The following is a 23,699-nucleotide window of genomic DNA, read 5'->3' as shown; positions in this document are numbered from 1 at the left end:
AAAGATGAATGAAACAAAGGGAAGGGGTGAGAAGAGAGCTTAGGGCCTTGGTATCCAGGAAGGGGAAAGTGGGAAGGGGGGCTGAGTCAGCAGGCCCAGTGTGAGCCACCCATACCACCGCAACACTGGCCCAGAGGACCTGACCACCAGCACCAGCTTGGCTGTGGAGGGCCTGCGCTGTCCTCCTGCAGAGGTGCAGCAGTTGTTCATTCCCCTGCAGCACTGCCCTCCTCACACGTGTGTGTGTGTGTCTGTGTGTGTGGTGTGTGTGTGTGTGTCTGTGTGGTGTGTGTGTGTGTGTGGTTTGTGTGTGTGTGTGTGTGTGGTGTGTGTCTGTGTGTGTCTGTATGTGGTGTGTGTGTGTGTCTCCGTCTCTGCCCGCACCTCCCTTATATGAGCAGTCGCCTTAAAAGTATCTGGGTTGCATGTGGGCCTTTCGCAATGTGTACCGTGGACTGCTTTCATTTTCCTCCCTTTGTGACAGGTTGTGTGAGGTGCTCAACCTGGATCCAAGACAAGTCCTGATTGCAGAAGTGATCTTCACAAACATTGGAGGAGCTGCCACTGCCATTGGGGACCCACCAAACGTCATTATTGTTTCTAACCAAGAGCTGAGGAAGATGGTACGTACCAGCATGCTAGGGTTGCTTCCAAAAACGCACACCTCCACTTACTTAGCGCTCATGTACCACACTCCCCCACATGGACGCCTTTGTTAGAAATCAAGATCATCACACCAGCTCTTCCTAGTGAGTGCTACTGGGCATCTCAAGAGTGGAATGTTAGGGGACTGGTCCTTCAGTCCTGGAGTTAACTGGCTTGAATTGACTTCATTCTCATTCTGATCAGTTTTTAAAGAAATAACTGGATAACATGATATAGGCGGTCATAGTAATTATATTATATTAATAGGAATTGAGGTTTCTTCCAACTAACATTAAAAACAAAATGACCTGTTCCCTCTCACTGGAGATAGGAGATTCTCTTTTTAACTGCGGTAGATTAATTTACTGATGAAGGACTTAAAATTTACTTTAGAAGGACTTAAAATGTCTTTAGAAGTAAACTACCTGAAAGCCCCATATAAATATTAGTGTATAATTTCTTTGTATAGTGTAATTATGACAAAGTATTAGAGAGTGAAATGGTATTTTACGTATCTTCAAGCGTGGAAATTAGAACTATATCATTAATTTTCATTCTCCACTCTTTGATCATTAGAATTTTCTCAATCTCCCTTCTGTCAGGTATCAGTAAAAATGCTTCCACATTGGTGTTATTTCTTGTAGATGATGTATTTATGTGTGTATATGTGTCTGTAGGGTGTCAGCGTGTTTGTATTTGAACTCCGTGTTTCATAAAAGTATTTAAACCTTTGAGAACCCGTGATTCCAGGGTGTTAACGGTCACTTCATGGGACCAGCATGCTCTAGAGGTTCTGGGTATGGCTCTGCATTCCCTAGCTGCCCTGGGAAACTGCTTGGCAACACTGCAGCAACCTTGCTGTGTGAGCTGAGGTGTACAGCCATGATTGTGTCACCCTTGAGAGCATAGCAGGTGGTAACAGAGCCTGAAGTTTAGCCTAAGGGCACCTGTTACCTCCTGTTACCAGGAGGCAGCTCATGCTCATGGAAAAGAACTATTTTTGGGGGAAAAAAAGCTGTATTATTAGTTTCATTCCATAAAAAAGTAATATTTTTTTTTTGTAGAAAACAGAAGTCTCATAGACAAACGCACACACAATAAAAATTCATAATTCCACAAACCAGAGGTAAATCCTTTTAATATTTTGTTGCAGATAACATCCCAGAGTGTTTGTATGTGGATATATTAGAATACAAAAGACAGCACAGCCTCTGCCTCTGGCTAACATGGAGTAACAGGGCCTAGATTTACTCTCTTGCCTGAGATAGCCAAACAAATAACACAAACCAAAATAAACCAAAACCAGACCAAACACATGGAACAATGGTTTGGAACCGAGACACTGGGCACCAGGCACGAAAGGACAGTGAACCCTGCGAGACGGGACACAAATGCAGTGGGCTCTATGACTGCTCCAGCTCACTACTTGAGAGCGCTTCCAGAGTGTAGTGCAGGGAGGGACGATGCTGGCAGAGCCGCTGAGACTCCCTGAGTTGAGAGGATGAAGCTGAAAGTTTGGGGAGACCAGGGCAGCGAGAGCCCAGAGAGGACAGAGCTGACCAGGGACAGAGAACTGCAGAGATCCTCAGAGGGTCCCCTCGGAGTTTTCAGCAGAGTGTTCAGATCAGTGCATTCATTCGAGGAGACTACCTGAGACGTGGGGAGAGCGGCCCAGAAAGATGAGAGGGAAGAGTGCTTGACACACACAAGGACAGGAGTAGTAATAATGTCTATTCTGCCAGGCAGGCTGAACCTCTTAATTTATGGAGCATTGGATAGAGTACTCAGAAGGCTCTTCTTTGAGTCCTGAGAGGGAATTAACTCTAAACTGAACACTGCTCTGGTTCCACCTAAGAAATCTTGAAACTAAGACCCCAAAGAACCAAACTGTTTCTGACATCCCAGAATAAACTGCTTCCCAGAACAAACCTTGGGAATATTTAGAGTGATACAAAAATATTCAACAACATAAAGGGTAAAATTTGCAATGTCTGGCAACCAATCAGTGATTATCAGCCATATAAAAAAAGAAAGAAAATACAACCTGTGACAGGGATGATACAAACCATTTGAAATGGACCTAGAACAGACACAGGTGCTAGAATTAGAAGACTAGGACATTAAAATTGGGATTGCAACAGTGTTACAGATACTCATCAAGTTAAGTAGCAACATTACAGATATTAAAAAAACCCCACATCAAACGTCTAGACATGAACATTACAGTGTCTGAGATAGAAATACACTTGGGATTAATGGCATGTTAGATATTATGTAAGGAAAGATTAATGAACTTGAAGACATAGATGCAAAATGAAACAGTAAAAAGATAATAACAAGACCTGGGAAGCATTAGTGAGCTATGGGAAGACTTCAGGTCGTCTAACAAATATGCAGTTCTCACCTCTGAAGGAGAGAGGGGAACCGAAAAAGACATCTGAAAAATGGTCCTAAATTCCAGATTTTATCAGTGGTATAAACCTGCAGAATCAAGTTTAGTGAAGCCCGAGCACAGGAAGCATGAAGACTACTACACTAAGGCACATCATAATAAAATTATTTCAAAGCAGTGATGAAGAGAAAATCTTTAAGTTTCCAAGGTGACATGTTACAGGCCAGGAAACAAAAGATGAAGATGACAATATATTTCTCTCTCTTTTTTTTTTTTTGAGACGGAGTTTCACTCTTGTTACCCAGGCTGGAGTGCAATGGCACGATCTCGGCTCACCGCAACCTCCGCCTCCTGGGTTCAGGCAATTCTGCTGCCTCAGCCTCCCAAGTAGCTGGAATTACAGGCATGCGCCACCATGCCCAGCTAATTTTTTTTTTTTTTTTTTTTTTTTTGTATTTTTAGTAGAGACGGGGTTTCACCACGTTGACCAGGATGGTCTCGATCTGTTGACCTCGTGATCCACCCGCCTCGGCCTCCCAAAGTGCTGGGATTACAGGCAATATATTTCTCTTTAGAGATAATGCACATGTGAAGACAACAGAGCAATACCTTTACTGAAAGAAAACACCTGATACCTCAGAGTACCACACCCAGTGAAAATTTCCTTTTCTTATGTACAAAAACCAGACATTTTCTCATAGAAAAGCTAAAAAGAATTCACCAGCAGCAGACCCACATGGCAAGACATGCTAAAGGAAGTCCTTAAGGCAGAAGGAAAATGACAGCAAATGGAAACATGGATCTTCACACAGTCACGGGGAACACTGAAAAGAGTAACTATATAGGTAAATTCACATAATTTAAAAAGTGTTCAAACCACTTTGATATAATTGTTTAAAAAATAATGTAACATGTAAGTAGAATCGATGACAATAAAATAAAGCCTGGAAGGGGAGAAATTAAAGTATATTAATGTAAGATTTTTATAGTATATGTACATTGGTATAACTTGAAGGCAAACCGTGACAAGTTAAAAATGTACATGATAAACTCCAAAGCAACCACCAAAAGGAAAAACAGAGAGTTATAGTTAATGGCAACAAAGAGTATAAGTGGAATCATAAATAGTACTTATGGAATGGAATGGAATGTAGAAAAAGGGCAAAAGGCAACAAACTAATGATGGAACAGACATAAAACAAGTTGTATGAGTTATCCTAACTATATTTAATAATTACATAGCATATAAATACTTTAAATATCCCAATTAAAAAGCAGGGATTATCAGATCAAACAAGCACCATTCAACTATAGATGCTCCTCAACTGACTTTGGGTTGCATCCAGATAAACTTAGTGTAAATTAAAAATATCATCAGCCAAAATGTGTTTAATATTCCTAACCTGCTGAAAATCATAGCTTAGCCTAGCCCACCTTAAATGTGCTCAAAACACTTACATTAGCATATAGTTGGGCAAATTCTACAAAGCCTATTTTATAGGTGCTAGATATGTCATGTAACTTATTGAATATTGTACATTACATCAAAGTTGAGATGGTTTTGTTCTATTGTGACATTGAAAAATTGTAAATTGAACCCAACTAAGTCAGGGAAGATCTGCATGTGCTGCTTACAAGACACATGTTTAGAATATAAAGACACAGGGCCAGGCGTGGTGGGCCACACTTGTAATCCCAGAACTTTGGGAGGCTGAGGCTGGTGGATCACCTGGGATTAGGAGTTTGAGACCAGCCCGGCCAACGTAGTGAAACTCCGTCTCTACTAAAAATACAAAAAATTAGCCAGGCGTGGTGGTGAGTACCTGGAATCCCAGCCACTTTGGAGGCTGAGGCAGGAGACACTTAAACCTGGTAGGTGGAGGTTGCAGTGAGAGAAAATCACGCCATTGCACTCCAGCCTGGTTAACAAGAGTAATGTCTCAAATATATGTATGTATATATGGACACAAATAGTTGAAAGGAATGGCAAAAGACTCAAGAAAGTGGCTATATTAATATCTGACAAAGTAGACTACAGAGCAAAGAATATTAGGATTAAAGAACATTTCATAATAAAAGGGTAAATTCATATAGAGGACATAAAAATTATGTGATTAACGACGGCTTCAAAATATGTGAAACTTGATAGTAGTGCAAGGAGGAATATATTCTCAATTATAGTTGGAAAGTTCAGTACTATTCTCACAATAATTGAAAGAACAAGTAGAAAATCTGCAAGGATATAGAAAACTTCATTACTGTTAACTAACTTGATCTAATTGAGATTTATAGAAAACTCAACATCAGAAGAATATTTTTTTCCAAGTGCACATAAAACATTAACTGAAATATATTCTAGACTTTAAGACAAATCTCAATAAATTTAAAAAGATTCAAGTAATGTAAATGTTTTCTCTGACCATAGTTGAATTAAATAACAAAGATATTTGGAAAATCCTCAAATATCTGGAAACACACACACATTTCAGCAATCCCAAGGGTCAAAGAAGACAGTGAGATTGAAATTAGCAAGTATTTTTGTATTCATCAGCTTGGAATACCATAACAAAATACTATAGGCTGGGCAGTTTAAATAACAGCAATTTATTTCTCACAGTGTAGAGGCTAGAAAGTTCAAGATCCAGTGGATTTCATTCCCTGGTGAGGGCTCTCTTTCAGGCTTGCAGACGGCTGCCCTCTGCCTGTGTCCTCATGTGGCAGGGAGAAGAGGCAGATAGGAAGCTCTCTGGCATCTCTTCTTATACAGGCATTAATCCCAGCATGAGGGCTCCACCCTCGTGACCTCCTCTAAGCCCTATTACCTCCAAAAGACTCCCATCTCCTGATACTACCCCATTGAGGGGATGGGGCAGGACTTTGGGCAGAAGACTTTCAGGGAAACACAATTCAGTCCAGAGCAGTTTTGTATTGAATTATAGTGAAAACAGAACATATCAAAATTTGTGTGAATCTTCTAAAGCAGAAGTCAGCAGACCTCTTAGAAGGCCATATAGTTAATTAAAAAAATTTTTTTTTTATTGTACGTTAGGTTCTGGGGTACATGTGCAGATCACCCAGGATTGTTGCATAGGTACACACATGGCAGTGTGGTTTGCTGCCTCCATCACTCAGTCATCTACATCTGGCATTTCTCCCAATGTTATCCCTTCCCAACCTCTCCACCCCACCCCCGCCGCACGGTCCCTCCCCTGGCCCCCACTAACAGACCCCAGTGTGTGATGCTCCCCTCCCTGTGCCCACGTGTTCTCATTGTTCAACACCTGCCTATGAGTGAAAACATGCGGTGTTTGATTTTCTGTTACTGTGTCAGTTTGCTGAGAATGATGGTTTCCAGATTCATCCATGTCCCTGTGAAGGACACAAACTCATTACGTTTTATGGCTGCGTAATATTCCATGGTGTATATGTGCCACATTTTCCTTGTCCAGTCTCTGGGTGATGGGCATTTGGGTTGGTTCCAGGTCTTTGCTATTGTAAATTGTGCTGCAATGAACATACGTGTGCATGTGCCTTTATAAGAGAATGATTTATAATCATTTGGATATATACCCAGTAATGGGATTGTTGGGTCAAATGGCATTTCTATTTTGGGGTCCTTGAGGAAGTGCGACACTGTCTTCCACAATGGTTGAACTAATTTGCACTCCCACCAACAGGGTAAGAATGTTCCTACTTCTCCACATCCTCTCCAGCATCTGTTGTCTCCAGATTTTTTAATGATCGCCATTCTAACTTTTGATTTGCATTTCTCTAATAATCAGTGATGATGAGCATTTTTTCATACGTTTGTTGGCCTCATATATGTCTTCTTTTGCAAATTGTCTGCTTATATCATTCACCCATTTTTGAATGGGTTGGTTGGTTTTTTCCTTGCAAATTTGTTTTAGTTATTTGTAGATTCTGGATATCGGCCCTTTGTCAGATGGGTGGATTGCAAAAATTTTTTCCCATTCTGTTGGTTGCTGGTTCACTCTAATGATTGTTTCTTTAGCTGTACAGAAGTGCTGGAGTTTAATTAGGTCCCATTTGTCTATTTTGGCTTTTGTTGCCAGTGCTTTTGGTGTTGTAGTCATGAAGTCCTTGCCTATGCCTATGTACTGAATGGTTTCACCTAGGTTTTCTTCTAGGGTTTTTGTGGTGTTAAGTCTTTAATCCATCTGGAGTTAATTGTAGTGTAAGGTGTCAGGAAGGGGTCCAGAAGATGTTCTGATTTCTGCGCACTGCTATCCAGTTTTTCCAACACCATTTATTAAACAGGGAATCCTTTCCCCATTGCATGTTTTTGTCAGGTTTGTCAAAGATCAGATGGTTGTACATGTGTGGCGTTGCCTCCAGGGCCTCTGTTCTGTTCCATTGGTCTATATCTCTGTTTTGGTACATATAGTTAGTTTTATAGGCATGTGGGTCCTGTGGTCTCCATTGCAGTTACTCAGCTGCACCATTATATAGCATGAAAGCAGCCACAGACAATAGATAAATGAATGGATACGGTTGTATTCCAGGCTCCAAGTGTGCTGGTCCCTACTCTAAAGCAGTATGTAGAAGGAAATTTATAACACTAAACACCTGTATTTGAAAATACGTGTCTCAAATCCATAACCCCAGCTTTATCCTATGGAATCAGAAAGAGAAGAGTAAATTAAAAGTAGCAGAAGAAAAAAATATACACAGACCAGAAAAATAGGGAACATCAATGAAAGCAAAAGCTGGTTCTTTGACAAGATAAATAATATTGATAAACATCTGGCCAAGCTTATAAGGAAAATGAGAGAAGATACAAATTATTAATATCAAGAATAAGAGTTGTTATATTACAACAGAGCATACAGACATTAACATTATTATTAGAGAAGATCTTGGAGAACTCTGTGTAAACTGACAACTTACATACAACAGACAATTTTTTTGGAAAGACACACTCTCTACAACTTCACTCAGGAAGGTGTAGGTAACCTGATTAGCCCTATATCTATGGAAATAATCAAATATGTAGTTTAAAAACCTTCACACAAAGAACAAAAACAACATAAACAAATAGGCTATTTGGTGAATTCTTTGGTGAATACTACCAAATAGTTAAGGAAAAAATAATGTCATAATACCAGTTCTATACAAAGCTTTATAGTAAGTGGAAGAGAAGATATTTCCCAATTAATTCTATGCAGCTCTGATATCTAAACTAGACAAAACCAGTATGAGAAAAGGCAACTGGAGATAAATATTTCTTGTGAACATAGATTTAATATTTTAAAAATCTGTAAATCCAATTTAACAATATATAAGTAGGTAATACATCTTAATCAAGTAGAATTTATCCAGTGGAAGATCGTTATGATATCTGAAATATTAATCAATGTAATTTACTACCAAACTCAATGAGAAAACCATATGATAATCTCAATAGATGCAGAAAAACATTGGGCAAAATCCAGTATCTATTACTGATAAAATCTTCCAATAAACTAGGGAAAAAAGAGAAATTCATCAACCCAGTAAAGAACATCTGTGGATCTATAGCTAGCATCATACTTCATTGAGAATAACGGAATGACTTCCCTCTAAGATTAGAATGTAATCCCTCTTAGATTATATATATAATGAAATATATATATAATGAGATTTTATATATGATGAGATCATATATGAGATTATGTATGAGATTATATGAGATTTATCAGATTATATATGAGACCATATATGATGAGATTATATGTGATGAGACCATATTTGATGAGATTATACATGATGAGATTATATATGTATGATGTGATTATGTATGATAAGATGATATATATGATCGGATTATGAATGATGAGAGTACATATATATTTATGATGAAGTTATGCTGATTGTATATGATGAGATTATATATGATCCGATCATATACATGAGATTATATAGGATGAGATCATATATATGAGATATTTGATGAGATCATATATATGATGAGATCAGATATATGATGAGATCATATCTAGGATGAGATTATATATAGGATGAGATTATACATGAGATTATATATATGAGATCATATATTATGTGATTATATATAATCAGATCATATATGATATACATATTATATGAGATCATATGAGATTATGAGATTATATATATGACTAGATCATATATAGATCAGATTATATATGAGATCATATACACCATGAGATTATATATGATCTCATCATCCATGATGAGATGATATATAATGAGATTACATATATGAGATTATATATGTATGAGAACATATATAATCTCATGATATATGAGATTACATATCTATTATGAGATTATGTATGTATAATGAGATCATATATATTAGATTATAAATACGAAATTATATATATAATGAGATATAATAAGATGGGTACGTTTAAGAATAATTGAGAATTGAGTTTAAACGCTTTCTTTTTTTTTTTTTTTTTTTTTGAGACGGAGTTTCGCTCTTGTTACCCAGGCTGGAGTGCAATGGCGCGATCTCGGCTCACCGCAACCTCCGCCTCCTGGGTTCAAGCAATTCTCCTGCCTCAGCCTCCTGAGTAGCTGGGATTACAGGCACGTGCCACCATGCCCAGCTCATTTTTTTCTATCTTTAGTAGAGACGGGGTTTCACCATGTTGACCAAGATGGTCTCGATCTCTTGACCTCGTGATCCACCCGCCTCAGCCTCCCAAAGTGCTGGGATTACAGGCTTGAGCCACTGCGCCCGGCCTAAACGCTTTCTTAATTGTTGGCTGGTTTTAGGCCAACTATGATAGTAAAATGTTTTACTCTCTATAAAAGGTTATTTCCTAGGGTCTAGAGAACTGTCCCTCTTGAGATTAACAAATTTATGGGAGGATTAAATAGTTCTGTAAGGAAATTTAAGGTTGAACTAAGATTCTGTCTTGGAAAACCAGTTATCACCAGGCTCTCGGTAGGTTTGTCGCCACTACCCATAGATTTTCCCACTATTTTGCCACATAGACAGGTGTGCTCTTTGGCTATCCTTGGGTAGCTCGCTTGGTTTTGGGGGGCGTTGTTGAAGTTCTCTATACAAAGCTATTTCTAATCAGTTGCTTACGCAGAAGGTAGAAGGGTCTGTCTTTGCTTTTTTTTGCTTTATTGAGTTTTTGTCTTTCCCTTACGGTACTATATTGCGCCTAAATATAATTTCTATTGTGCCTATACTTTGCAATAGGTAAATGGTTTAATTATTGTAGTTAAATAATATATGAGGTTGGGGCTAGAGTTAGCTCAAAGTGATCAGCTGTTGATGAGATCTTCCGGGTGTAAGCCGGATGCTTTAGTTTAAGCTACACTTTGATTCGTCCAAGTGCACTTTCCAGTACGTTTACCATGTTATGACTTATCCCCTATATATCAGTGTGTAGTGGCTTGTTGGCAAGGTACTTTTATATGATGTTTGAGGAGGGTGATGGGCGGTGTGTGCGTGCTTCATGGCCTTATTCAGTCAAGCTCTCTATTCTTGATTTACTGCTAAATCCACCTTAGGTCTTTAGATTTCATAAAGGTTGTCATATAATTTTCTAATTTAGAAAATGTAGCCCATTTCTTCCCACATCATTGACTACACCTTGACCTAAGGTTTTTATGATAATACTTGTGCTTGCTTTACAATCTTTAAAGAGTTTGCTGAAGATGGTGGTATATAGGCTGAAGGCAAGAGGTGGTAAGGTCTATGGGGTTTATCATTATATATAATGAGATTATGTATATATATATTTATATATATGTGATCTCATATGTAATGAGATCACATATCTCTAATGAGATTATATATGATATATGATAATCTCATATATATACAAAATAAGATTATATATATTTTATACATAATCTCATATATAGAGAATATAATCTCAGAATATATATAATCTCATAGAGAATATATATAATCTCATGTCATATAAAATGAGATTATATATGAGATTATATAAATGAGATTATATATGAGATTATATATATCTATTATCTGTTGATGGGCATCATATATATAGTCTTACATTTTCTTCATATAGATGTGTATATACACACCCACATACACCATAGAACACTCAGTCATAAAAAATAAGAAACAATGTATTTTGCTGCACTTGGATGGAGCTGGAGGCACTTATTCTAAGTGAAGTAACTCAGAAACGGAAAACCAAATACCACATGTTCTTACTTATAAGTGGGAGCTAAGTTGTGAATAAGCAAAGGCATGCACTGGTAGCAAGAACATTTGACACTAGGAAGAGGGGAGGTTGGGAAGGGTGACGGATGAAAAACTACCTATTATGTACGATGTACACTACTCGGGTGATGGGTGCACTAAAACCCCAGACCACCAATATACAATTTATCTATGTAACCAAAAACCACTTGTACCCCTGAAGCTGATGGAAACAAAATCACGAAGAAAATGGATACTTATGTAGTTCAGAGGAATAATAAATCGGCACTTGAGTTTGGAGCAGTAAAGAAGTCACATCTGAGCAGTCCACATTTTCTGAGCATTATGCAGAAATGACAGAAGGTTGTGAGGAAGGCTCTTTCCACCTACCAGTGCTGCACCAGGCTGACCCCTCCCAGGTCTCTTGCGGTGACTCTCTGTTGGTGGTATTCACAACAACAGGCAGGTAGGAAGGATCTCCAGGGTCCACCATGTGGACAACCGCTTAGTCCCCAACCGTCAGCCTCCCTGGGGTGAGCATGAGTCTGCCTGACTGCAACATGAGCGTGCAGCTTCGGCTCCTAACGAGCTAATGGGGTCACGTTTTTCTTTGCTGATTGCATTTGCTCCTTTATGCCTGTTCTACAGAGACTCACCGTGGTGAACAAAAGTGTTCAACTATCTTTAAAATAATACCTGAAAAGCCTCCTGAGGGAAGCGTGCTCCTGCGCTTCTGAGTGGCCTGTTTCTCAGACGACGGCTTTCCCTTCCTGCCCGATGTCGTGTGCGCTTGGATGCTTTTTATGCTTTTCCCACCATGCCATGCGCTGGGCTTGCTGTGACGTTCTTCCCGTTTTCCCACCATGCCGTGCGTGCTGGAGCGTTTCTCACGTATCCCATCATGCCCTGCGTGCTGGAGCGTTTCTCACGTATCCCATCATGCCCTGCATGCTGGAGCATTTCTCAGGCTTTCCCTGCCATACTGTACATGGTAGGCGTTTCTTTACGTTTTCCCACCATGCTGTACGTGCTGTGACGTCCTTCCTGTTTTCCCACTATGCTGTGTGTGCAGGGACGTTTTTCAGCGGTTTCCCACCGTCCGGTGCTTGCTGGGGCGTTCTTCCGGCTTTGCCTGTCCCACTGTGCATGGTGGGACCTTCTTCACACTTTCCCACCGCGCTGTGCATGATGGTGGTGGTTTTCATCTGTTTCTGCCATGCTGCATGTGCTGTGAAGTTGGTTGGCTACTCCTCCACTGTTGTTTTTCTCGCGCTCCGTTGGGTGCTAATTTAGTGTCACTCTCCAGCGGTCCCTGCTCTGCCTTTCTGGTCCCCTCTTAATTTCCTTTGTGGTGTTTTTTGTTGTGGTTTGTGTGCCTTCAGGGGTCTTTGTTTTTTACTCTTTTCAATGCCCAGGTCAGCATTACCTAGCAGAGCTCATCCCGTCCATGGCTTGCTCTGTTTTCAGCATGCTGGGATCCATGTCTCTGCCAAAGGCTTTTTCTTTAGCCCTGTATGTGCCAGGACCCCTGTGCCTATGCTTGATGGATCCCTTATAAGCAGCGAGGCCCACACCCCCCTCCTGCCTGTCATGGTACCCCTTCCTGCAGCGCTGGGCCCTCTCCTCACTGGGCATCTGGACAGAACTAATATTTTCAAATTACAGCGTGCACATTTTACTAAAATATTCAACAGATTCAGCTAAACACTTCGTAAGACCTTTTTTTTTCCTTTGAGTTTTCACATGGAAGAATTCAGGAAATCATTTTGGCTTCAGCCCCTCCCTTACAACCTAATGGACCGTTTTGACTTGTCACAGAGCTAGCCTGAAAGCATCATTCCTAGGAAATGATATTGGTGGGCCAGAAGTCCCTCAGGTGCTTCCCCTTCAGTACATGTGGCTTATGAATCTGAGAATGTTCTAATCTGATTGGGGGTTCCTCTTTTGGTTGTTTTATATGCCTAATGTTTGGCCATTTGACCCATCAAATGAGAACAGCGGGGAAAATTAAGAAGAAAATGACTGATTGGAGCCAATGAGAAAACAATACAAAGCAGAAGTAGCGCCTTGAAGCAGAAAGAGCACATTTAGGTGCTGAATTGATGTGTATGTGCTGGTGGGTGGTTTTGTTACTGGGAACATGGAGGAGAGTCTAGGAAATTACAGACGCACATAAAAGCAGCAGGGTGGCCCGGATACCTGCATCTAAGAAGCTTAGTGCAAACATCTGCATCTGCCTGTTTCCTGAAATGATCAGTTTGGATTTTTCATTATCGCTCTTCTTGCTTGATGAATCCACCCATCACAAGTCCAGTAGCAAGCACGTGCCTCACCCAGCGCTGTGTGGCTTTGCTGCGGATGCACACCCAGGACCTCCTTAGCTTTTTTTTTTTTCTTTCATCTACTCAACACTTCTTTCTCCAGTTGCCGCAACATTTCAAATGGGGCAAAACTTTATGTTCCAAAGGGACCAAGATTTACTCAGGATAGAGGTACTTCTGTCTTCTTTGGCTATTTTCTCTGAAAAATATTACCAGTTGTATTTCATGACCCAGCTAGTGTGTAAATATATTAGTATTATATTTTAAATCATTTTCTCTGACCCAACAGTTCATTTTTTTTTTTTTGGCTTCTGGTTTTAGAAGAAATTAAAACATTTTCATAACCCCCTGAAAGTATTGTGGACCTTTTAAAGATATCTGGGATATGAATTCTAGAGGTAAACACAAAATTCAATGTAATTGAAGAACTATCAGAAAAGTGGTGAATTTTTATATGTGATCATCCAGAGCATTCCACGAGTCCTGCCTCTGTGTGGTTTCCCTGCTGTCTGTCCAGGAATTCGCTTATACAGCTCCATCTGTCATTTATAATGCTATTTTCAAGGACAACGTTTGGATGTACAGGTAACTGCAAGGCATTAAGTGTTTCAGATGATTGTATATTGGCAAGCTCTAAACTTTGACACAGCTTCATTGATAATGGCCTCTAGTTGTGTTGTATCTTTAACAATGTTGAACATGATTTCACGTATTTTCTTAAAGTGAGAGGACAAATATGTAAACTTTGATAAGGAACAATTAATATAATTTAAATCACTCAAACCCAGTCCTTTGGAAGGTGATTTTCCAAACTCCCATTGTGGGATCCTCACTAGCATTCCGTGTGACTTGCCACCTCTCTACCCATGTAAGAGGTTTGCCAGGCTCCCAAGGCAGAGCTGGATGCCTGTGGTCCCTCCCACCCTGCCCCCTCTTGCTCCCCATGGTCGAGCAGTGTCACTGTGCCTCTCACCCCCTCTGTGGCACCTGTGATCCATCAACACTATAGAAAAGACCTTGAGTTCTCACCAGATGGCCAGCTTCCTGGGGACAGCCGCTTCATCTGTCCTGCTGGGGCTCAGGAGGTGCCTGCACAGATTTGCTAAAGGTCTGAAAGCACGTGGTCAGTGAAAGAACAGAACCAACCAGTGATGCTGCTGACTTAGTCCAGGACAGATCAACCTAGTGGAGATTTTGCCCAACTGTAAAGATATCCTCAGTGGCCTGCCATGTGCAGAGCCCTAGCAGGCAAAGGAAGTGTGTGGGGAAGGAGAGGGTTCCTGCCTGGGTCCCTGCGGCTGGTCCTCATGCTCTCAGCGGCCTCAGCACTCATGGGCCCCGGGTGCTCTGCAAAGGGCTGTGCTCTCCAGCCGTGAGGATGCTTTTCAAATCGATGGCAGAGATTTAAATGAAATGTTTAAAAATTGAATTTACCTTTAAATGGGCAAATGTTATCATATAGTTTAGTATTTCGTCCCATTCAGTCTTTTTTCACTCTGTCTTGGGGAAGCCATCAGTGTAGTGGTGAAGATGAGCCAAGGTTGGATTAGATTTGGTAGCGTATTTTTATTTCTTCCTGAAATGGCTTGTCATTTGTGTAAGAATTGGTTTTTGGTTTTTGACATGAAAGAAACAAACCTTAACAATTTTCAAAATCATGGTGAGGAGTCCATGGTCTTCCTTGGGCTTTGTGCTGGGCTCCAGGACCTCTTCCTAAAGTCCCGAAATTCCTGGTGAGCCCCTTCCCTCCTGAGCCCTGGCCCTCCCTGGACCCTGACTCGGGGTGCCGCTGCCTGTGCAGAGGAAAGGCCCGTCTGCTGTTTCATTTCCCCTTGTCTATTTCCAGGGCCTGGACTTTGCCGGATTCACTGCACACATGTTCATTGGGATTTGCCTTGTTCTCCTGGTGTCCTTTCCACTCCTCAGGCTCCTTTACTGGAACCGAAAGCTTTATAACAAGGAACCCAGTGAGATTGTTGGTGAGTACGAGTGCCTCCTCATGTAGGCTCAGATTTCATTACCATAATATTGTTTGTTTACCAGGGAAGTTCTTATCAGGACGTATCTGTTGACGGGTGCTGCATGTTCAGTATCAGTGACTCTCCACACCTGCCTGTTAGTATATGCTGCGTTTTCAGGGCTGCTATCACGAGCTGTGCCTCTTCAGTTTTCTGTGAAGTGCACTGTGGTAAAATGTGGGAAGTAATGGTCACCATGTACAACTTACGTGTGGTAACCTCCTAAAGCCACATGGGTATGATACAAATACGCTAACATATAGACTTGTGTGCTCTAATAGTGTATCATAGCTTGAGTGTTAAATGTGACTGCAATTGCAGCAACATAATCCAGCATAGGAGGTGACATGCCCTGTCAATCGAGAGCACATGCTAGGCTTTGTGTGGTGGCTCATGCCTGTAATCTCAGCACTTTGGGAAGCTGAGGCAGGCGGATCACCTGAAGTCAGGAGTTTGAGTTCAGCCTGGCCAACGTGAAACCTCGTCTCTACTAAAAATACAGAAATTAGCCGGGTGTGGTGGCTCCTGCCTGTAGTCCCGGCTACTCAGGAGAATCGCTTGAACCCGGGAGGTGGAGGTTGCAGTGAGCTGAGATTGCGCCACCGCACTGCAGCCTGGGCGACAGCGTGAGACTCGGTCTCAAAAACCAAATGAACAGCAGATGCCCAGCACCAGCCAGCAGGACAGGACAAGGGCTCGGGGCCGTCTTCTCAGTTGCAGTTTCGTCACTTACACACTTCAGTAAGACTTCACTAGATGTTTTACTGAGACTGTTACTGAGTAGAATATATTGGAAACAATGGGTTATTTGGGAAACGGCCGGGCTTTCCTCGGTGGGGTCCGGAATGTGGAAGCTCTGTAGGCTGTCTGGGTAACAGGGGCTTCAGGCGAGGAGAGCTCAGCAGATGAAGTCACTCTGCTTCTTCGGGGATTTTTAGGGCTCACGGATTGTATGTTGATCTCTCTCAGCCTTTGTGATTCCTCTGGCCTGTGTTTTACTGGACCTTAGGTTGTCTTTGTTCTGGGTAAGGTACCCCGATTCCGTTTCCACACAGAAGGCTGGTGGCCGTAACATGGTCCTGCCATACCCTAGTTCCTCCGATGGTGACAGTCTGAGACAGATCTGTGTGACTTTCATGTCATTCAGAATTTGAGTAATTTCTTAATGAGATTCAAAAAAATCTCATTAAGAAAACACTGTTTTTCATTCTTTCTCAGGATTCGTCTGTTAAAACAAAGTTGTTCTTGGGAAAATCTATTCACCTTACCTGAGGGCTGGGACACAGTTCAACCCTTAACAACTAGTGAGATGTGTTTAAAATGCTTTATAATGAACTAGTATATGTAGAGTAAGATGTGAGTTAATATGTAGATGTCATTTTCTGATGCAAATGTGAGAACCAAAGGAGCTCGAGGGAGATTGTGATTGTGGTGGGTGACCATCCTGTCTCCTCGAGCTTGTGTGTCACAGCTGTGCCTTGGTGGAGAGCTCAGCGGTCGTCCTGCGCATTACGCCCACCTCTCCCAACCTCGGGGTGATCAGAGTGACCCAGGACAATTGTTGCATATGCAGATTTCCAGCATCACCCCCAGGAATTCTGTGTTATTAGTAAGCTGTCCTTGAGAGTTTAGGCTTGAGATGAATTTTGGATACCCAGATGTAGATATATAGAAAATAAACAAATCCGTGTAACGATTCCTCACTATTCCTGAGTAAGGAACAGAGAAAAGCTTCAAGGGAAGTGGGGGGGGGGGATAGTTGGGAGTGGACATACCTGGTGAGGCTGGAACCCTACGGCAATGCTAAGACCAGCAGTGCAGAGTGGGGTGATTGCTCTGCACCACTGTTGGGCCTAGAGGGCTCCAAATTTGGGGTGCTTGGTAAAACTACAGATTCCCAAGCCGCACTCAAGAGATCGGAGTTTAGTAGATCTGCGGTGGTGCACAGAGCATTGTCAGAACAGGCTTGGTTATGTTGCAGTGAAAAAGTCACTGAAATCTCAGTAACTTCCAAAACTGTGTTTTCTTCCTCATGTTGGCTCTGTACTTCCCCATGGACTGGCAGGGGTCCTGATCATCAACTCTTCTTAGAGTCCTGAGCTGCTGGCCTTGGAGGCAGAGAGACTAGCGTGGGCCCACTCTGCCATCAAGTGACACAGGCTGGCCCCACCCAGTCACAAGGGACCAGGACAGGCCAGCCTGCCAGGAGCTCAGAATGGGAAAGAATGTGACTTACATGGTGAAGAAAACCATAATCTCCAGAGTCTATGCCTCTGATGACCAAATACTCAACTCATGCTGCTTTTTGCTAATACTGTGTTTAGCATTTTGTGTTTGTGTACATTCGGGACCTTGATTGTAGTCCTTTCTTGTGATGTCTTCTTTTCTTGTGCTCATAGGATGAATGTGGAAATATTTTCTCATTTTCAGTTTTTTAGAAGAATTTTTGTAGAATTGCTATTACTTATTCCTTAAATGTTTATTTGGACATTTATAGGCCTAGATGTTTTTGTGGGAAGGTTTTTAACTACAAATTTAAATTCCATAATATATACGTAGGGATGGCTATTTAAGTTATCTGTTTCTCCCTGAGTGACTGCTGGTAGATTATGTCTTTTAAGGAATTTGTCCAGTTAATCTAAGTTGTTGAATGTATTATTATAAAATTGTTCATAATATTCTTTCATTAGCCTCTTAAAAGCTATTAAATTTTTGATCATGTCTTATCTCTCATTCTTGATATTGGTAGTTTGATAGTTTATGTCTTCTCTCTCTCTTTGGTTGATTTGTCAATGTTATTGATCTCAAAGAACGAGCTTTTAATAGATTTTTCTCTATAGTTTTTTCCTCTTTTAGTAATGTCTACTCTGCTTTGCATTATTTTTTTTTTTTCTGCTTGCTTTTAGACTCACTGATTTTTCTTTCACTCGTTTCTTAAAGTGGAGGCTAAGGTTATTGATTTTATGTGTATCTTCTGTGACCTCTCACTAATTGATTAAATATTTTATTTCATTTTCATTCAGTTCAAATTACCTTATAAATCATCTTTTTATTTCTTCTTTGATCCTTGGATGATTTAGATGGTTTATTTACTTTCCAAGTATTTGGGACAGTTTTTGCAGTTACTGAATTTAGTTCCTCTATAGCAAGAGAATATATTTTATAAATCTTGAATCCTTTAAAATTTATTGAGATTTGTATGGCTATAGAATGTGGTCTGTCTTTATAAATATTCCATGTGCATTAGAAATTAAAATGCATTCTGCTCTTGTTGGGTGGCATGTTCAGTTATGTCAATTATGGTAGCTTAGGTCAGATTGGCTGATAATGTTATTCAAGTAATGTATATTCTTGCTGATTTTCTGTCTACTTATTTTATTATTGAGGGATGGATACAGACATGTTTAAGGGTGATTATAGATTTGTTTATTTCTCTTTAATTCTATTTGCTTTATGCATTTTAAAAGATTACTATTGAGGCACATGAATATTTAGGATTGTCATTTCATCTTGATGAATTAACACCTTTGTTATTGTAACAACAATCTTTGTGATCCATGTTAATATTCTTTGCGCTGAAATATACTTTGTTGTTAATATAACAGTTTCATCTTTCTCTTGACTAGTGTTAGTGTGGTATATCTTTTTCCATCTTTTTACTTTTAACATATTTATGTCTTTAAGGTACAGTTCTTGTAAGCAGCATATGTTTGTATCTTGCTTTTTTTAATCTACTGTGATTGTCTCGTAGACCATTTAAATTTAATGTGCTTAGTTGATTTGATTGAATTTAAGTGTAACATCATATTATTGTTTTACATTTGTGCTTTGTTATTACCCTTTCTTCCTTTATGCCTTCTTTTGAATTAATTATTTAAAATATTCTATATTTTCTCCTCTTTTGGCTGTGAGCTTTTTGGGCTTTTATTCTGTTTTGTGATTTCAGTGACTATGCCACTAATTTTGAGTGATATTATACTACCTAACATACAGGAGAAGAACCTAATAGTAGGATAGCTCCGTTTCTCTCTTTCTGGCCTAGGCTGCTTCTCCTGAGATTCCTAGCTCTGAGCTCACTACTCTAGGTTTCTCTGGAAGCCGTCACCTCCTGTGTGAGAGCACATCCCACACAGCGCTTTCTTTGCCTGTTTGAAACGTGTGTGGCCACTCTAAGTAATACCGTCAGAAGCTGGTTGAGAAGCTCAGAAAGATAGAGGCTGATAGAGATGTAAGTGATGAGACAGCTGATGATGTCTCCTCGTAGGAGGTGAGAGTGGCAGAGACAAAGAGTTGAAACTTATGTGGTAGAATCAGAGCTCACACTGGTGCTGGTGGTCATTTGGGAATTAGAGTTGTCTTTGAAGATCTTTAATATCTTTAACTTTATTCGACAGGCCATGGGAACTACTGGATCTTTGAAAGAAGGAATCAATCAACCAATCAATCATCTATCTATAATCTATCATCTAATCTAGGAAATGATAAATCCAGGAAGATGACAGCTAGATAAATGTCAGTCATCTTTCTATCATCTGGGAAGGTGATTGATTTATTTGATTTTATTATCTAAATTAATAGCTGCTTGCAGCTAAATTTTTGTATATTTAGTAGAGACGGGGTTTCACTGTATTGGCCAGGCTGGTCTTGAACTCCTGACCTCAGGTGATCTGCTCGCCTCAGCCTCCCAAAGTGCTAGGATTACAGGCGTAAGACAGACAGACAGACAGACAGACAGACAGAACAAGCGGTGTTTTATGATTATCCAGGGACAGGTTGGTAGGAAGTGACTGTAGTTAAAGCTTACTAAGGAACAATACAAATTAAGAAATGTGAGAGGGTGAGGCCTGGACAAGCAGATAATCAGGGACAGGAAGAAGCAGACAAGAGCTGTGCCAGCATGTCCTGGGCTTTGCTTGAGGCTCATGCTGCCTAGCGTATGTTTGTTTATGATGTATCTTATATCTCTTCCTAGTTTTGGAAGGCCATCTTGTAACTTACCTATTAAAGTTTATTCTTTAGCATCAAACACAGATCTGACACCTGTGACATAATAATGTTAATATGGAAATATAAAAGAGAATGACATTGACAAGACGAGTATGATGTTTCAGTCTTGTGTGCCTAGAAGAGCAATTGCATTATGTAAAAACTAAGAAGGTGAGGGTGGGAGAGAAGCTTTATGGGAGAAAGATAAAGAACTCCTGACCTCAGGTGATCTGCTTGCCTCAGAGCCTTCATTTAGCTGTGAGGTTGCAGCACAGGGTTCAGGGGGAAGTAGTGAGTAGGGGTCTATGGTCTTGGACCTCAGCAGAGTAGACAGGGTGGGGAAATGACAGAGGAGGTACAGAGGAAGTCTGGGAACTGATACGTGAACACGTGTTGATAAACTGAGTTCTGGGTGAACGGAGTGAGCCTTCTCTTGGCCAAAATCCCTCCCAGCTAAATTCCTTCGTAATTTGTATATAATATCCTACGACTAGGAATACAAAAGTGCAGTGCCTGGGTATGAATGCCTGGGTTGATCTGAGGAGAGCAGCACATCCTTTTTGGTTTGGCGGGTTAGAAGGCAGGTAGGCGCTGGGTGTGTGTGAAGGTGGCTGAGGCTGCCACTGGACAGTGAGCACCTGCAGTGGGAACGTGGGACTGGAAGGCCGGCTCTGCCGGCATGGCCTCGGCCCCCAGCCTCTGCTTCTCCAAACAGAAAGGCACGGAGAGACTTCCAGCCTACAACCGGAGGCTGGCACTAGAGATCAGCCATGCACATGTGGGCGCTTTAAAGCTGACCAGCTGATTCAGAAAGTGGCCCTTTGCCAGTATGCCTTTAGAGAATGGCTGGAAAGTCTCTGGTAATTCATGGCCTGGCTCTTAGTTCTTTCTTTTACATAACAAAATTTAGCGCACTGGCTGAAATACTGGCTCTGTCTGAACTTACATTGGAGCCCTTCCAAAGATGGTGTTACTGTGGTCAGTGTTTCAGAAAGTGAGTTCATATCACTTCCTCTTCCCCTTTCTTTTTATGTTATCATGACCTCACAGGTGGTTTAATGAAGTGTGAGACTTTTCAAGAGGAAATTATAGATCTGTTTCTCCGAAGAGACCTTTGAATTATGCCCAAGTTCCTTTTATTTGAGTCAGCTACAAAGCATCCGTATGTACTGAATGAAAACATATTGTGTATCTTAGTTCTAAAGTGTTTTCATCTTGGCCGGGCTGAAGCTTTAGAGAAAGCCCTGTGCTCGCTGAGATAGTTCTGGTGCTCCCAGACCCAGCCCATTCTCTCTGCGTCTCCACAGGCTTCGTGTACGGGCTGCCTCCCACTGCCTGACTCATCTTTGTTGTTGGGGTAGGTCTGCCACGCAGTGGGGGATCATCACTTGGGTACTGAACAGAAACATGCCGTGTTCGTGTGGCTTCCCTGGTCTCTGGGTGATGGCCATGCCTTGAATCTGCCCCGAGCTGCTTTTCAAGTACCCCAGTCCTTGTGTGAAAGGCTGCGTCTTTTCATCCTATCTTTAACTCTTGTGATATGTAGTGTGGTGCCATGCACATAAGGGGTGCTTCATGAAAATATGGTGCTTTCTTCCATTCTTTGTAAAGTTTTTTAACAGCAAAATAGAGGTTAAATATAAATTTTCATGAAATATTTTAGTGTCTTAAGAGGCAATGAAGTGACACATCATTTCTGTCTACTCTTCTCTATCAGAAGGTGTCTGAATTCAGTGATGGGTGAAAATCCCACTAATTCTATAGATTTCAGCATTTCGTTAGGTGTCCTCCTCTCTCTCACTTGTGTCAGAGACAGCTCAGTTGGGCCTGATTGGAGGGCACCTCCTTGCCTTCTGCCACTTACCAAATGCCCCACTGGAGAGCCCAGGGCCCCTTCTCCTGAGAATTACACTTGTGTTTGCACCTTTCACTAGATCTGCTTCTGAAACCCCTCAAAGACTGAGCAGTGTCTAGAGTTTGACTGGAAGCAGATCCAAAATATTTCCTGCCAGAAGGGGAGAAGGTGTTGGGTGCTAGCTTTGATATGTTTGTTCAAGAAAGGAATTTATTCTTCACTGAAAGGGTTGAAATTGCGTTACTTCACTTTTTTTGATAATTTTTAAATGTCCACTTTGTCGTCTGGCTCTGTGGCAATAGCTTGGTGCTGAGAAGCCACTGCGCCGGGTGACCCTGGGCCACCGCCACGTCTCGAGTGTGTGTCTGTCTGTCGGTCATCGGGTTGTGGGGAGCAGAGCAGGGTGCTGCTGATGCCGGAGGTCGTGGGAGACCCAAGCTTCCCTTCCTTTCTCTGCAGAACTGAAGCACGAGATTCACGTCTGGCGCCTGACTGCTCAGCGCATCAGCCCGGCCAGCCGCGAGGAGACCGCTGTGCGCCGCCTGCTGCTGGGGAAGGTGGTGACACTGGAGCACCTGCTGGCCCGGCGGCTGCGCACCTTCCACAGGTACCGGGCGGTCCTGCTCAGACTGTTCTTGGCGGGCGTGCAGCAGAACATTACAGGGCCCTACAAAATGGCAGTGCATGATTTTTAGGGGATGGACACTGCTGAGCCTCTTATGGTGCATTTTATTTAACCCTCGCTGAGCTCTACAGAGGCTACACAGCCCAGTTTAAGGACGAAAAAAACCATACACAAAAGCAGAGTCTCAGAGAATTTGAACAGCATGCCCAGGGTTGTGCAGCTTGGAAGCAGTGGCGCTGGGTGTGGCGTTCACACTCTCCACCCCTGGGCTGACCTGTCTCACCACATCGCGATTGTCACACGACAAAACCCAGAACCGTTCATGCAAAGACTAACCTGACAAAATGCTCTCCCAGTAGCTGATTTTCAGGCACCTGAAAGAATACAGAGTCCCGCTCTGTTTGTTTCCTGGCATTTGTTAGTTGAAGCTGAGACTTGAAGCATCACCGTGAAGTGGCGATTTTTCTCCTTGCTGTGACATGGTGCTGAGTTCCAGACTGTCTTTGTTCTGGAAGCTCAGACCCAAGAAGCAGGAGCCTGGTGACCCTCCAAGGGATGCTGAAGCTGAAGCGTCCTCACAGCTGAGCTGAGATTGGGTGGAGACGTCCGGCTAGGCGGGGGGGAAATGCGAACCCTTATGAACAAAATCTAGGCTGTATGTTGAGGTTCGCTGAGCCCCGA

General features: G+C 41.6%; 1 protein-coding gene across 6 annotated transcripts in view; it reads left to right on the top strand.

Annotated features, from left to right (window-relative positions):
- OCA2 (OCA2 melanosomal transmembrane protein) overlaps nt 1-23,699 on the top strand; it is a 241,394-nt gene that overhangs the window by 87,121 nt on the left and 130,574 nt on the right. For all 6 annotated transcript variants that reach the window (XM_074400144.1, XM_039480091.2, XM_039480090.2 and 3 more), the window contains 3 exons: nt 485-623; nt 15,381-15,513; nt 22,853-23,000. In XM_074400144.1, coding sequence (XP_074256245.1) covers nt 485-623; nt 15,381-15,513; nt 22,853-23,000 — 420 coding nt within the window. The remainder of the gene's footprint in view (nt 1-484; nt 624-15,380; nt 15,514-22,852; nt 23,001-23,699) is intronic.

This window comes from Saimiri boliviensis, chromosome 5 (assembly GCF_048565385.1).
Source record: "Saimiri boliviensis isolate mSaiBol1 chromosome 5, mSaiBol1.pri, whole genome shotgun sequence".
Lineage (NCBI taxonomy): Eukaryota > Metazoa > Chordata > Mammalia > Primates > Cebidae > Saimiri > Saimiri boliviensis.
Note: the sequence above shows the minus strand (reverse complement) of the source record. Positions and strands in the feature narration are given on the sequence as shown.